This window comes from Limanda limanda, chromosome 5 (genome assembly GCF_963576545.1).
Source record: "Limanda limanda chromosome 5, fLimLim1.1, whole genome shotgun sequence".
Taxonomy (NCBI): domain Eukaryota; kingdom Metazoa; phylum Chordata; class Actinopteri; order Pleuronectiformes; family Pleuronectidae; genus Limanda; species Limanda limanda.
This window is the reverse complement of record NC_083640.1, coordinates 12965476-12981046: the sequence shown is the minus strand read 5'-3', so window position 1 is coordinate 12981046 and position 15571 is coordinate 12965476. Positions and strand designations below refer to the sequence as shown.

General features: G+C 40.2%; 1 protein-coding gene across 1 annotated transcript; it reads right to left on the bottom strand.

Annotated features, from left to right (window-relative positions):
- Positions 1–9249: 9249 nt before the first annotated feature.
- tmem167a (transmembrane protein 167A) lies at positions 9250–13141 on the bottom strand. The gene is made up of 4 exons (XM_061071415.1): positions 13082–13141; positions 11499–11608; positions 9995–10029; positions 9250–9910 (listed from the first exon to the last, which is right to left on the bottom strand). Exons 1-4 carry the CDS (start codon positions 13082–13084, stop codon positions 9840–9842), a joined length of 219 nt encoding a protein of 72 aa, XP_060927398.1. The 5' UTR covers positions 13085–13141; the 3' UTR covers positions 9250–9839.
- Positions 13142–15571: the final 2430 nt, after the last annotated feature.

The window sequence follows — 15571 nt, the reverse complement described above, 5'->3', positions numbered from 1 at the left end:
GACCTGTGACCCCTGCACTTCACTCAGTACCTTTTAATTCGAAATAAAAACATCTCAGAGGAGAAGTGTACAAACATCTGACAAGCTTCAATAATTCTAATATATATACTCATGCTTCTTATTCCTAGGCCTAACAATTAGGGTACTGCTTTAACACGATTAACTGCCTCTGAGGATGCCATGTTATAATATTAATCCTGCTATTTCTTTCCATTTTCACAGTGTGAGCATGTCTCAGTGTGACGAGAGTTTAATCTGTATTGTATGTTGACGATTTAGTTTTTAAGCAAATTAACAATAAAGAAATAAATACAGTTTAATTTTCGGCTGATTACTCATTCTCTTGCTTCAGTGTGATCTGACAGACACATGTTGAAAGTTCCTGTCGAGAAGATTCATTTTGTGGGTAATTTTTTCCCCTGCATAGATAAACAGTCTGAGGAAATAAAGCTGTTCCCGTTCCTCTGGGAATTTTTACATTGAAGGTCCACTTAGATATAGCATTGTTCTGATGACAAATTTATCTAAGTTTGCTCCTTTATGTTGTGATAAGGCATTCAAATTTTAAATATTTTAATTTCAATTACTACAGTATGGCTGAAGACTAAGGCCCCAGTCACACATGTATGATTGCAGGTGAATGTCACAGGTCAAAGTTCACATAGGTTGAACTCTGCGTGAAGCCGCCGTGGAGTTGATTTGCTCGCACAGATTGGATGTTACACAGGAGGCGAAGGTTACAATGCTACATTCTACATGTACTGTGCCGTAAGAATCATCATCATTCAGACATAAACAAAAAGTTAGGAGTAACGATATTTAATTAGAAGTAAATGAGAGTAAATGAACAGCCGTTTATCATCCTTCGTTTCTGGAACATTCAACTTGTGAAAATCACAGCCAATAGGTTACATCCTCAGCACCAGTGTTGCCAGACAATGACTCAAAGGTTGTGTGAGTCGACGAGTCGACTCATTGTCTGCCCCCCCCCCCGACCTTCGTCTTTGATTCTCCTCAGTTTGTCTTCGTCTTATAGGTCCTGCTGGTATCAGTGTCACGACTATTCCCCTCTATCATCCAATGCTCGTCATTCAAACCCTCCTGCAGACAAACAAACATCCACAGCAAAGCAGGAGTGTTGTTGCTCAACAGAGAGGATTGATATTTTTATTGCACAGCTCTTAATCCTGTGGTCGGCGGAGTGTGAAAATGATGCGTCTGTGGTCCTGTTTTGTTACATCACAGCAGTTTCCATCATTCAGACAAAAAAGCATTCACTGCGAAATGAACTGGTGGGCCAAGTGAAATGTGGTCGTACGATAGATAAAAACAAACAACACAGTTTCAGAGTAATCAGAAGCATTTATTTTCTGTTCAAGTTTGCATTTGTCCAAACTGGATGTTGACGCTGTGGATCCCTGTAGACCTCTGACACAACACGTAAGCTGGTGTGGATCATGTTATTATTTATCAATCTGAGAGTCACACCCAGAAAAGTCTGACTCCAATGGGCATCTAACAGAATCGTCAAACCGATGATTCCAAGCTAGTCGCCATGTTTACGTTGGCAACATGTGTCGAACCACCGCTCTGTAAGTAGCACTGCTGTCATATCTGTGAGTGTCACAGCGTCTGCATGGTGATGTCTACAACCGGGCGTATGAATACTATTCTTTACTCCTAACTTAATAATTGCATTAATAATTGTTTATTTGTTTATACGTCTTAAAAAATAGCTGAGGCGCTGCAAGTCATTCGAAATCAGAGCAGTAGGAGACGGAGAGAATTGTGTTGCTGAAGAGAGGATTAGAGGCCAATGAAGTGAGTTACTGTTATGTGGGAAAGTCAAGATAAATCCAAGATGTTTACAGAGTCTTCTTGTGGAACAAGGAAAAGTCTATGGTCTTGCATTGTGATCATTAATGTAATAGACCCTATGAAGTTATGGTTGAGGATAACTGAAGTGCATGAGCCAGGATTTATTACATGTCTTTACAATGGTGATATTAAGTTTTCTTCAGTACATACCAGTGCCAAGGCCCACCAGCCCACTTATATTCAATCAAGCTGCACCAAATTGAACACACTCATAGACATATTCATTAAAGTCCACATGACTTCCTCGGAATGTGAATGATACAAAAAAAAAAAATCTGGATCTAGTCACTGATTCGGATCTACACCAAGTTTCATGAGAATCCGCTCATTTGTTAATAACCGAGGTTCCACCTGAAGCAGATCTGGATTGTTACTCAGTGTTATTCCTCTTTTCAAGTTTCAAGGTTCAAAGCTTCTGTATTAGAACCCAGAGTTAAATTTATTATGCAGACAGGGTAGAAAAATCCAAAGTTAAAAACAGGAAAAATAAGACAACACAACATTAGTTAAAGAGAGGACATGACACCTTATCAATTCATAAAACATCACAACAAGACTCAGACCTCCATACCACACAGCAGACAGCAGGGGAACCATATACAGCCACGACAAAGTGCTTTACCCCCCCACATGCACCCGCCTCTCCTAAAGAAGCCTTGAAGTGCTACAGATGAGGTGCATCCCTCGTACCTGTTTTCTTCAGCAGCGCAAATCGGATTTATTAGTTATCAACGTAAAAGGTGGACAGATTAAAAAAAACTTGAGAGAATGGCCTTCTGACTGTAGCCCGGGACTGTGACCTAATGTTTTGCTAACATGGGCAAACTGCTATAAAAATACTAATCAGATGCCAGCAATCACAATGTGGTGTTTAAGACTTGATTGGCAGACTCACATTATTCCAGAGGGCCTTGAGAGACCCTTACCCATGCCAAGGCTGATTGGCTGCTTTATTCCATAAGAAATTTATGAAAATTCTAAAAGGTTTCCTGGATACGCCTGTTTATCCAGATTGGGTTTCTCACTCAGCTTAAGCCCCACCCTTTCACATCATTTCATGCAAATCTGTAGTTCTTGAGAAAAGTGACAGACAACAAATAAGCGGGAGTGAAAACACAGTGTCCTTGCTGGAGGCAATAAGCCTTTTCTTTTCAAACTTGAAAACTCCCTATTGATATGTGGAACAACAGGACAGCTTATGTGATCTCACCCTATGAAGAGGTGATCATTTGAGTATATTCATGCACGTATTGTTATACCATGAAACCTCAGTATATCTGTGTGTGTGCTGACATGAGTGGGTTCACAAGAAAGAGTTTGGATGTATACGTTGATCAGATACCTGTATATGAGTAAGAGCAGAGTGTGTGTGAATCACACATCTGCACAGTGACTCGCTCTGGGCTGCTGACGTCTGATATTACTGTTCATCGTCAGCAGGCTACGATAGCAGCTGTTACAGTGTGAGTGTTGTTCCATCAACTGCACGGTTCCTATGGCAGCTCAGAGGGATGAAGTAAAGTCGTGCGTGGCCCAGTTCATGTCTGGAAACCTGCCCTTGTTGGACTTGGGCGACCATCTCATAGGCCAAAATGGAAACAGTCCCCGGTCTTCCTGGAAGTGATGGAGGACACGTTCACACTCCAGACTCGCAGGACTTCTTACATGGAAAAAAAATGAGTAACTGAATGCAATTTGGATTATTGTCAATTATACACAAAATAACACTGTGACAAAGCTTTAAAAACCCTGCAAGGCCCAGAGTTACGGCGCTGTGATATATATCAAGGATTGTTCAGACTGAAAGCAAAGCAATTTTCATTTTGATTTATTTGTATAAATTCTACCACTGGAGTCTTTTCAGTCTATGTTAATTGGCCACAAATATGTCCTTGTTCTCCAGAGACACTGACATTACAGACAGTAGCTGTTAGCACTGGTTAGCTAAACCCGGGTTAAGTGCATCCTCTCTTTGAGAGTTTTCTATGACGCACAGAGAAAGCTAACTGGTTTTGATCTTTTCAACACACTTCCTTTGAAAATCCTCATCAATAAGAAGAAAATTACTCATTCAAGGTTCCCACACATTCTCATGGGAATCTGTACCCAACGTGGGTGTGTTCATCCAACAGTTCACACCGTTCACAGGCAAATACAGAACCTGTACGAACCCAATGTTGCTTTGATGCTTGTAAAGATGCACCCATGAAACTATTAACTTTATGCAATACCTTAACAAATTTGTGAATCCTTGGATGAAGGAGTGGGACTGGATGGGACACAACCTGCGGAGCAAGGGCAGGTAATGGCACGAATGCTTTCAGTCCGTTACTGTTTTGCATCAACCTGTGTGTTTCTACTGATGAGTGCATTAACAAATGTGGACACAAATGGTCACATCAGAGCTAAAATCGCTTCGGATACCCCCATTGTTTCATTTGCTTGGCAGTCACATTTCAAGTGTCTAATGTTGAAATTTTAATTTGATATCCATTTCAACCGCTGACAGAACCGCCAGCGGCAGTGACCTGGAGCTCTCTAGCTTTGTGTAACGGCCTTGTTACGCACAGACAACTCCTGCCTCGGGCTAATGAGCATGGAGCGGGCTGTCCTCTGAACGGGCTGCAGATGCCACCTTCAAAGGAGACACGCAGCGCCCCAGATTCTGAGGCCGCAGGGAGCTGTCTAACGGGACTACGTTTTAAAATTTATCTTGGTACCATAAAATATCTGGCAATAAATTACACGTGGAAGGAGTTAGAGGGACCCAGAAGGCCTGAGTGCCAGGACGAGACTACACAAGCGAGTGTTTGAACTATCCGATGTCCATTACAGCGTTGTATACACGCACTATCATCGGGCCTGCTGCCGAGCCAGACTTGCCCCACATGAAGGATATTGGTGGCGACTATATTCTTGTCGCTTGTTCCCTCAGGAGGCAGAAAACAAAGGTTGCATGTTCCTAACGAGGAAGTGCGGACAGAACAAAGGCTTCACAGTATGGACGTGATGTCAAGCATTTTTAATCTATCATGCTGTAGCCTCTGTGATCCTCCGCGTCTTTAAAGGAGTTTAGGTTTGTGGCTGAAACTGCAAGCCGACCACAAGAGAGAGGCTGCCCTCCTAGGTATCAGCAAACAACGGAACCACAAGCTTTTAAATAAATAACCAGCTAAAGAGGAAAATATGGGGTCATTGGGAGGTTGATCACTGGAATACCCCAGTGGTATAATAAGGACTAATCCACTCTCCCTATGTATTGAATGCTTCCCTCCCCTTCTTCCATCGCCCTGTCATTATCTCCCTCGCTTTCTCACTATCCCTTTATTCCCTCCACATGTAGTGATTCAAGCCGGCTCCACTGAAGATTTAAAGGTTCAAGTTCTGTTTGGACACCTCTGGTTCGCTCAGCGGGATGTGGTGGAGACTTTATTGGCCCGATTTACTTTGAAGTCCTCAAAACGGCGGCAAAGAAGCCCCACTTTGTGATCAAAGGGGGAAGAGACGAGTGGATGAAACTTTTATGTTTCGAATGAGGACAGTGGTTATAGAACTGTCGCCTCACGGCAAGAACACTCCTAGTTCGAATCTCTTCTACCACACCTTCTGGGAGGAGTTTGCGTTCTCTCCCCGTGTCTACGTGGTTTTCTCCACTACTCCGGCTTCCTCCCACGATCCACAGACATGTAGACTGGGGTTAGGTCAGAGGTCTGCACAATTCCATTTTTGCAAACCCATAACCACAAAGCTCTGTGCTGGACCTGACCTGTTTCCCAGAATTATCTCCATGTGAAATCCAGACAGACCTGGAGCTGTTAACATGCGTCCCTCAACACAACCCATCATACACAGGCTACACAGCCAGTCATTCACATCAAATAGGTTAAGTTCTCCTTGTCCTCACCTTTAGGTGATTGTGTTGTGTTCTTGGAAAAGTGTCTGTCCATTACCTCGGCACCTGTGCTCCTGCAGCTGTCACTGTGGTTCCTTACCATTGATGTGAACAGGTTGTGTCTCTCAATGGCTAATACACTGTGGAACTTTTCATAGTAGCAAAGCCACTGAGAACATATTCACCATCACCAATGGCTATTTTTGTCTTTACCTGATCCATTTTGATGTCCTTGCTAGTTCACTGTTGGTGGTGACAATTATTTGAGCAGAAGTGAAGGGGTCAAAGGTGAAGTCGACAGCATTCACAATAAAACAACTTCTGGCAGCTGATACAAGATGATTTGGTTGTTAAAATTACTACAATCATTTCAGATTTTTCAGTTCTGCTGCCCACATGCAATTGATCAATTTTGATCTATGCCTATACTGATGGATTTATAGAAATAGATTTGTTTTACTCTTTTGTGGGTAACCAGCTCAGTGAGGACTCTAGGTTAGGTTAATTGGGGACTCTAAATCTACTCAAGCTGTGATTGTGAGTATGAATGGTTGTTTGTCTCCATATGTTGGATATGAGCTGTTGCTAATAAGAGTGTAGACGACAGTAAAGTGTAGAGCTGCACCAAGAACATTACTAATCGTCCACTTTTCTGCTGAGGGACATTTAGCAAATGCAATGAAATGTTCAGCAGCTCATCTGAGAATAATTTCAACAATCCCTGAGGGAAAATAATGATAAAGAATTATCCGTAAATTAAACTGAATTCGCTCGATTAAATTCCCACTATCATTGAGGCAAAAAAATCGACAACAATTTTGAAATTAAACTGAATTATCTCAGTAGTGTTCCAGTCAGTGAGGTTGACTTGAGTATATCTGCATCAATGCACCTCTCTGTTGAAAAGGGAAAGACTCTGGTTTATAATGACACAGCTGACATTAGCCATGATCATTGATGTAAACTGATGTTGTATGAAATGTTCTGAATTAGGTGTTTTGATTGAGATTTCATGCCACCTCATGCTGTCTCATACTTGGCTGCTTATCTAATCCCTATGAAACCAAAGGTTGGAGGGTTCATGGAGAAAGAGTCTCTGTTGAATGGGCCTCAGATATGGAAGATAGTAAAATGCTGCATATAGTAGTAGAAACACTGAAGTCATGAGTCAAGAAATGGTTTGAAGAAATGCCTTAAAGCCAAAAGTCACTTTTCTCAACTTGTCAAACTTATAATTAAATGTTTAACCTTCTGTTTGTAGATTGTATTGTCCTACATGGAGATCTAAACACGGCGAGTACTGACATCCTTGTGGAGTATATTACTTGTTTAATTTTTGGCAAATTAAATATCCAGATATAAAACATATGAATTCAAAACCTTATACTGGAATCATGTAACTTATAAACTATGGGATTAGAATAGCATTCAGAAAATTATTAACCCCTTGACATAGGCAATAATCACAATTTAAACATCAGCAAAATTAAAGCCATATCTGTAAAAGTACAAACCCAGTAAATATATTTTTCCTTGTATGGATCATATTTTGAATTTATTGGTCATGTGCTGTTCTGCAAAGCCTAATTTAAAAACCTAGGATGTCTGTAAGTTATTTCTTTCTAATTACAAAATGCTAATGGTAATCAGTGCTTGGCAAGATTCTGTATTGCATTTCAGTTTTATTGCTTGTATTGTCTTAACCTTCACGAGGAACAATACAGGCTACAGTAACATTGAGTGTATTAGTTTGCTAGTTCCCATAAGGCTCAACCAGCTCGATTCAGTCAGTGAAGTGTTGTTAGCTCAGTCTGGCAGACGGCCACTCCCAGGGGCGCAGGAGCCGAGAAATAAACACAAACTCAGAGGATGGAGGTAATGATTCTCACCAGATGACCTGTAAAAGGGAATTCTGACACACTGAGTCGAAAAAAGCTGTTTTATTTTGTCCTTTGCCATATGGCATCCACTTGAGTAAATGTTGATGAGCCAACTCAAACACAGAAATCAGGACATGCATTAAGCCACTTTAGAAACAGCAGGATCGGTCCAAATGTTGCTTTAGGCATCCAGTCACTGAGCTGCTGCCAGATATTATTCATTGTTATTGTTTAGCAACTGTGCCCATGCACCATTTAAGGGCTTTAAGAACAATCGCATTGACCTAAAAAATTACCCCAAAAAAACTATTTTGAGTTTGATTAGGTCGTCACATACAGCAGGCCCAGGATCCTGAGAGCCAACCGTCTCTCTACCTTCTGCATATTCTGTAGGATTCTGTTAATTCTATGTGAATAACCAGACCAATCACAGTCTCTCCACATGCATGGGGGCTATTGATAGTGTCTGCTTTCATCTGCTGGACTGAAGTGACACCAGGTCGTCCGTAGCGATTCACTGTCATCATCACCTAAGACACAAGCTTGCTTCATTGACCCGGCCAGGTCCCTCCAGCCCACGCCAGTATCTCTGGTCCTTAAGATAGAAGCAGATGACTGAGAGCTTCCTGCTCCTCTGCGTCTGTATCTGTGTCTGCGTCACTGCCTGATAATCACGACTTTACCGGCAGACTTCACTTGATGCTTTATCTCAGCCGGGGCGAGCCAAAACGGATGGGCACCAGTATGGGATCAGTGTCCCCTAACATGGGGCTGTGTGCGTGGGGGTGTTGGGATTCAGACACTCATCAGAGGGTCAAAGGTGAGCGTCAACAAGAATCCTCTATTTACCACACAGGAGAGGAGAAATGTGCGTAGGACTATTTCTATGAAACATACAGTATATCCGTTATTTCAATTTGATTAATTTGGGTCAAATTATGTGGCTGATGATATAAATTAAGTCTGAAACTATGATCTCCATTTAAAACCCATCACAACTCTTTCATAGGAGTAATTTAAGCTCGTTACACACTTTTTGCGGCCAAAGTTGTCCATCATTAAAAGATGAAATCAACAGAATTTGTCTTTAAATCAGCAATTACATAGGATTGTGAGTTTCCAAAAACAATAAGGGTATCTTTCAGTCTCCTGAATTTAGTCAAGTACTTCAGTATCTTGTAGTTTCCTTTGTAAGAATTAAATTCAGCTAGTATCTGGAAGTAAATACTAGACTGGCGTGTGGCTCAATCAACTGACAGCTCTTTGCAGCGGACCCTGTGAAGACGAGTGTTGACTTTGAGGTTAGAAAGAAGGTTATCGCAAACTCTTCACTGTGCATCTCACTCCGAGCAGAATCCTGAGAACTACACTTCAGATATGATCCAGAGCTGCAGATTCTTAAAGTTACAGATTCTTCTTCACCCAAAACCTACAAGGAACTCTAACTTAACTACAGTGTTCATACAGTGTCAAAAGGTGGTCATCAGGTTGGAAGTCATTATGAAGATACTTAATTTTAACATTAACACAACCAGCAAACACCAATAAAGTGGTTAAGTTTTTGATTTTAATGAAACAAATTAGCCTTCTCAAACCAGATCTCCAAAAAGGTTCTTTAATAAATAGTGACAAACTGACTGACTTTAAAAACATCAGCGGCTCCCGGCGACAAATATGTAGGACAATTTGACATGTTGAGAGCTAGAATACCAGTTTGTTTGCTATGGAATATCATCACCATTTTAGATACAACAAACAAAAGTCTGAATGACTGAATTACCTATACACATTCATGAAGGAGGATTTTTGTGAAGGATTCTCAACAATCGATGCCATTGTGACAAACTTAGAGGGGGAAAAAAATAAATCTGTTTGAAATGTTTGGACAAACTATCCTTTGATCACACATACAACTGGAGTAAACCTTCGACATCATGAGCAAACACAAGGACAGACCTGGAGGTCTGTGGAGGGATCGAGACACACTCTGGGGCCATCACCTCGCCCCTCCACCCACAAACACACATTCTCTCCCTCCGTGGCCACGACGAGTGGTGACAAGTCTCTGTTTTTACATCATCTTAAGTGACAACCACCAGAGGTCCTGTTGTGCTTCTAGGATCGTATTGTTCGTGCCTTGCTGTCTGTTCATTTCCCCAATGTTTCCATTTGTGCCTTCCTTCGGACTGCTACTGCTGAAACAGTATACTAAACGCCATGACGACACAGCAGCAAGCCACCCAGGGGCTCTTCCTCTCACCTAGAGAGAAGAAACAAGATTTAAGTCAAGGTGACACTGCTAAGCAATATTATTCCTTTAGGTAAAAAAAAAAGAATAACATACCTATTCTGGCACACTTCCAGAAAATCCCTAGAATCCTAAAAGATAAAACAATGACAATTATTACACTCAAGAATCATTATTGGGCTCCATTTGTTTGAAACTTAATTGTTAATTTACTGAATAAAAAAAACAATAAAAAGACAGAATCAAACAAGAGGTTGGGTGCTGTGTTGATATAAAAGTGGTGGAATCAGAAACTGCTGCTCAGACCTCCTCTGCCCATTTCCATGCAAGAAGTATTTGCAGAGGAAGAGGGGGGAATTCAGTTTTTGTTTGTTTATGACAGTTGAGACAAATATCGCATTTGATGTGTCTGCTGGCCTGAATGAGTGGGACTGCAAGTCTGTGCATATTCATTTTTTTTAAGCTTCACAATAAAACATGTGCCAGCATCCCATCTTGAAATGTTCTCTTAAAGACTTGTCCTGGTGTAAACGTAATATTTTCTACAATCCTTTTCTTTTTATATAATAGATAGGTTTTTCTGTGCAATACACTATTTCAGAAAATGTGCAAGGACATTTTATTCCCGGCAGATTTTAGGTATATAACTACCAAAGAAAAATAAGTTGGCATGATGTGTGAAACCAAATCAATACAAATAATGGCTCATGCTTCCATCTAACAATCGATCAAAAGGGAAAATTACTAAATCATCCCATCTGCCACAAAATCTCATGGGTTTGTCTAAACAGGATGTCACTCCTTGCTCCATGGTGTGTGGGTGTGTGTGGACGTGCATGGTCTTGGGCTGTGACACACTTGAAGTGAATCATAGAGTTTGAACATCCAAGAATAATAAAGATCCAGTGATGGGGAAAGGCTTATTTAAGGCTGCTACCATATTCTGCTACCAAAAGAAGCTTCTTATTAGCTGAAAAATAAGTAAGTGTCCTCAGAATTGACACAGGGTTAAAGATGGAAATGCTGATTAAGTTAAAATTCACATTCATCAATGAGTATGTATAGTTTGTAGGGAAACATAACTAACCCAAAAACAATGCACATTATTTCTGTTTTTTTTAGCTTTATTGATATAAATATCTTGGCTCTGTCTCAAAGCCATGCAAACAATAATTCTGAGGATCAGCAGGACAAAAAAACCTATGTCTAATTGAAAAACAAGTCACTACATGGAATCAACTGTTAAAATTGAAAATGGTAATGATGACAGGACATCACAGCATTTTTATACAACAAAAACGTTGTGTGTCTTGTAATTGTTTAAGCACTGTCAGTGATTATAGCATGAATACAGTGGGAAGCACTGAGTCTTAGTACTTTATTCTGAGGCCATCTTTTCATTTAAACTGCTTCTTTGTATGTCAGGACTTTTTTCACCTTGTATACTAGAAATTGTGTATACATACAATATATGAATAAATACTAGTAAGATGAAGAAAACAAGCCGCTGTGACCTGTGTGTCATTCCAAGAGACAGAGATTGGTATTTTAAGACTTCAGCGGCAACATCACTGTTGTTTAAAATAGTATCTGATCATACCCGGTCTTGTTCTTGTCTAGCAAGCTTGGAGCCAGCGCTCTGATGTAGGCACAGGTACAGATCAGGAGGAGAATCACTGTTAGCAGCGACTGGAAGTTGAAAATAGCTGACTGCAAGAAGAAAGAAAATTATATATTTAGTACCAACAAGAACTCATGCAATTTTAAAGCAGAGGTCAAAATCCAGCAACCACCAAATTCACTGAAGTTGATTTCTTGTAACATGAATGCCAGGACACATGGATTGAGGAAAGTTGATGTACCAGCTGATTTACCTGGTGATGTGAGTCACCAGAGTTGGCTGGCTTCGAAGACCTAGTTAGAGCCACGTGACTGTCAAAGACTAATCACCAGACCGCTTGTTCTTCCATAGATGGTCAAAATCGCTCCATATAAAGTTTTTTTAATGTCAGTATATTAATTCATAGGATCAACAACATCCTAAATGGGTATTGTGGCTTGAAAATCCATATCTCATAAGGCCAATGTCACAAAAGACCAGACTGAGTAGGTTGTTGGTGATCTAGTTATCTCTTTATAAAACTGGCCAGTTTTTAACCACCTGTTGCTCCTATCACGAAAGCAATTAAAAATTAAAATCGATATTAAAATCGCAGTACATGGTACAAAGTACGTTGTCCAAGTTGGACCTTCTTTGTTTTGTTATAAATGAATGGGTAGGATGTTTAATCATATAAAACCTGACATATGAAGTTAGAACATGACGATAATAATAACAATAAACAACTCTGTTCTGGACATTAGCTTAGTTTTATCAGCAGCAGAGGATATCTGAAAGAGATACATCGATGCTTATATATTCAATAAACCATTCAAGGGTTATTACTCTAATTTTTGAAAAGATATGAAGCTAAACTTTTGCAAAGATTGTGAACACAACCCCTTCTATTAATGTAATTAATCTAATAAGACATTATCATAAGACAATTACATGTGTGCCCTAACAATCAAAATCCGGAATTTACCATTGAAATATTTGCTCACCAACATGGTGAAAATACACCTTATAACTTGATTCAACATTAATAATTGACAAAACAAACCTTATATAGTCGAGTTCACGATAAAAACTAAACTTCTAATAAACTGTCTACGTGATGTGCTCATGATATCAGATTACCATTGTTACTCACTTTCAGACTTTCACTTTATTACCAGTTTATAAACAATTCGTATCTACACACACACACACACACTGAACTATTGTGCAGCTACGTGGCAAACGCCTCCTCGCACTGCTCGTGTTCACTGTGATCATCGAACAGATTCCTGATCTAAAGTTGATATCAATCGACTCACGGTGCCACATTTACTTCCGTGCTGAACACATTACTAATATCGTGATATTAACGCACAGGAACATAATGTGATAGCTCGATATGCTAACAGAGCTAGCCAGTGCTAGCTAAGTAGCTTAGCATTGACGACACGTCCTGCATCCCCTCGCCTGTTAGCATTAGCTGCTGTGGCTGCGTGTCGCGCAGCTCACACTGAGAACACGCTGTGAAGACTGTAGTTTAAAAGGAAGCCACGGGAAAATAAGAACACTCGTGGAAAACTCACCATTTTTGTCGGCGAGTCAGAGCCACATCACACTTCCTGCTCTGTGGAACTTACGTAACGTGGCCAGTGACGTAGCTTACGTAGCGTGTCGCCGCAGCGTGCCGCAAAATCCACGCACTGTGATTGGCCGAGAGGAATGAGAGTTGAAAGTTGAATCTTGAACTGTCAGAAGAAACCAAGAGTAGAAGCAGCGATAACAAGAGTTTCTCACTCAGAACCCTTCGTCTGGACGCAGCAGTGATTTGTCCACAGAGAAACGTGAGTCTCCTCAAGGGAAATGGGTTCGTTAAATGTTCTTAACACAATCAATTACAGCGACCTGCGTCTGACAGACACACTGAAAACTAGGGTGCTCTCCATGTAGCACGTTCAAGACCGACAATATAACCACATACAACAATTTAGCACTGGTGGAGATGCTAACAGCTAGCTAAACATGACATGCAGGACCCCGGAAGTTATAAATACAATATTATTAAGCTGTCAACAATAATTACAGCTGAGATAATATACATATATTTTAATTAAGTCTTTATTTAATAAGGCAGCCACATGAGATCAAGATGTCTTTTTCAAGGGAGGCTTGAGATCAAGAATCATTCACAATCAGCCACAGGCAATTAAACACGAGCAACAACAAAACACCACAGTCAAATAAATTCGTAAAGATTCATAAACATAAATTCATAAACAACATCACGTCGCAAAGATTTAAAATTATGACTTTAGTTCCAGGGAAGTTTATAAATCATATAAATTAGCAGGTGCATAGTAACTGAATCCACGTTCTGCCAATGTCAAGGTGCGTACCTGAGGCATGTCTAAAGCTAAGTTACTGGGTCTTGTGCTGTGTTTACTGTTTTTAAATGAGAGCTGAGGAAAGTTGGAAGTTTTAACAAGAGAACATTATAGATGAATAACATGAGATGTCTCTTCTCGTTTGTAATGACCTCTATCCAACCGAGTGATACAGAGAACAATTATGTTGTTTGTGATGAAGCGTAATCTCAGTGATATAGTGGGTGTAACTGCTGGAGAGCTGATGGGGCTGCGTGGCAGTTTAGAATGTCTCCATGGTCGAAGACGGACATGAAGGTAGACTGGACAATAGTTTTTTGGATTGATGGAGAAAATACTATGAATTTAGTCTTATCTGCATTTAAAACCACTTCATGATTATTATGGGAAACAGAGCATGTATGTGTTGTTAGAAAATTAAACGTGTTCGACATCAAACACAGATTTCATGGTTATGGCTTCCTCTGTTTTTATATTTAATATTTTGTTAGCTTCAAAGTTAAAACAATATTCTAAAAACAAAATCCTGTGTTGAAATAATGCACATAATTGACTGGTATTTATTCGTTAAAAGCCTAAATCTCTTATTCTCTCTCTCTCTGTGATTTAGGGCTGGCATTTTTTGTGGTCCTCTTTTCTCTCTCTCTCTCTCTCTCTCTCTCTCTCTCTCTCTCTCTCTCTCTCTCTCTCTCTCTCTCTCTCTCTCTCTCTCTCTCTCTTTCTCTCTTTATCTCTCTCTCGAGGTTTTCACAATGAAGTCCCCTCCCTCCAACCAGCCGCGCATCTTGATTGCGTTTAAACCATGTTTCACATCTCCCTCGACCCATCCTTCCCAGACACTCCTGCAGAGCTCTTCATGTAAAAAGAAGTCTGTCAGCTTGTTAACCACACATAAATAACACTTCAGCTTTTTTTTTTTAAATTATGACAAGAGTGTGGATGAAAACTTGGTGGGAAAAAAAACAAATGTCTGGTTTATAAGAGTGAGAGCTGAGCAAGTGTAAACTTTAAACGGATTCACAGTCCTCTTAATGTACGTTTTATAGGATTGTACAGCGCACTGACCAATTTACATTGCAGTACGGTACATGCCGGATTACTGCAGTCAAATCAAGGCTTGATGTAGTGTCAGTCTGTGTAAAATGTATTTTAGTTACGAGAGAAAATAAAAGGGTGAAACTCTTTTTTGTTACACATTTCAATACCATAAAACTTTACTCAAGTAATAGTAGTGTTCACAGGTTTTGATTGTAGAGAAAGGGACATTGGAAAGTGACAGCCACACGGTTTCTTTGCCATTTTGACCTTCAAACTAAATAAGAATCAATTATGAGCATGATGGTGATGGGCAGTGTTGTGCTTCCACAGGTTGTAATGTTCCAGGGTCTCTACTTTTACACAGCCATAATCATCATGGAGAATTGCCGTGCAGTTGGGATTGAGCTTAATGTAGGATTTCACTGCTGTAGTTTATTCCTGTGTGAATATTGGAGATGTGAAAATGACCTGTCATTGTGCAACTGAATTCAAGGTTAGCAAGATGGTTCCAACTTTATATGAAAGAGCTGAGATAAAGTGGACAACACTTGAAAGGGTAGCAAGGTATTCTGTTTTGAACCGTTTTCCTATTCTTGAAATTAGTCATCTTTTAAGTGACCTGAATTTTAGAGGTGACCTTTGAAGTTGGTGGGA

Coding starts and splice junctions, on each gene's coding strand:
- tmem167a (XM_061071415.1), bottom strand. Junction 10,030..11,498: donor CTAGACAAGAACAAGACCGG/GTATGATCAGAT, acceptor TTTATCTTTTAG/GATTCTAGGGATTTTCTGGA. Junction 9,911..9,994: donor CTGGAAGTGTGCCAGAATAG/GTATGTTATTCT, acceptor TCTTCTCTCTAG/GTGAGAGGAAGAGCCCCTGG.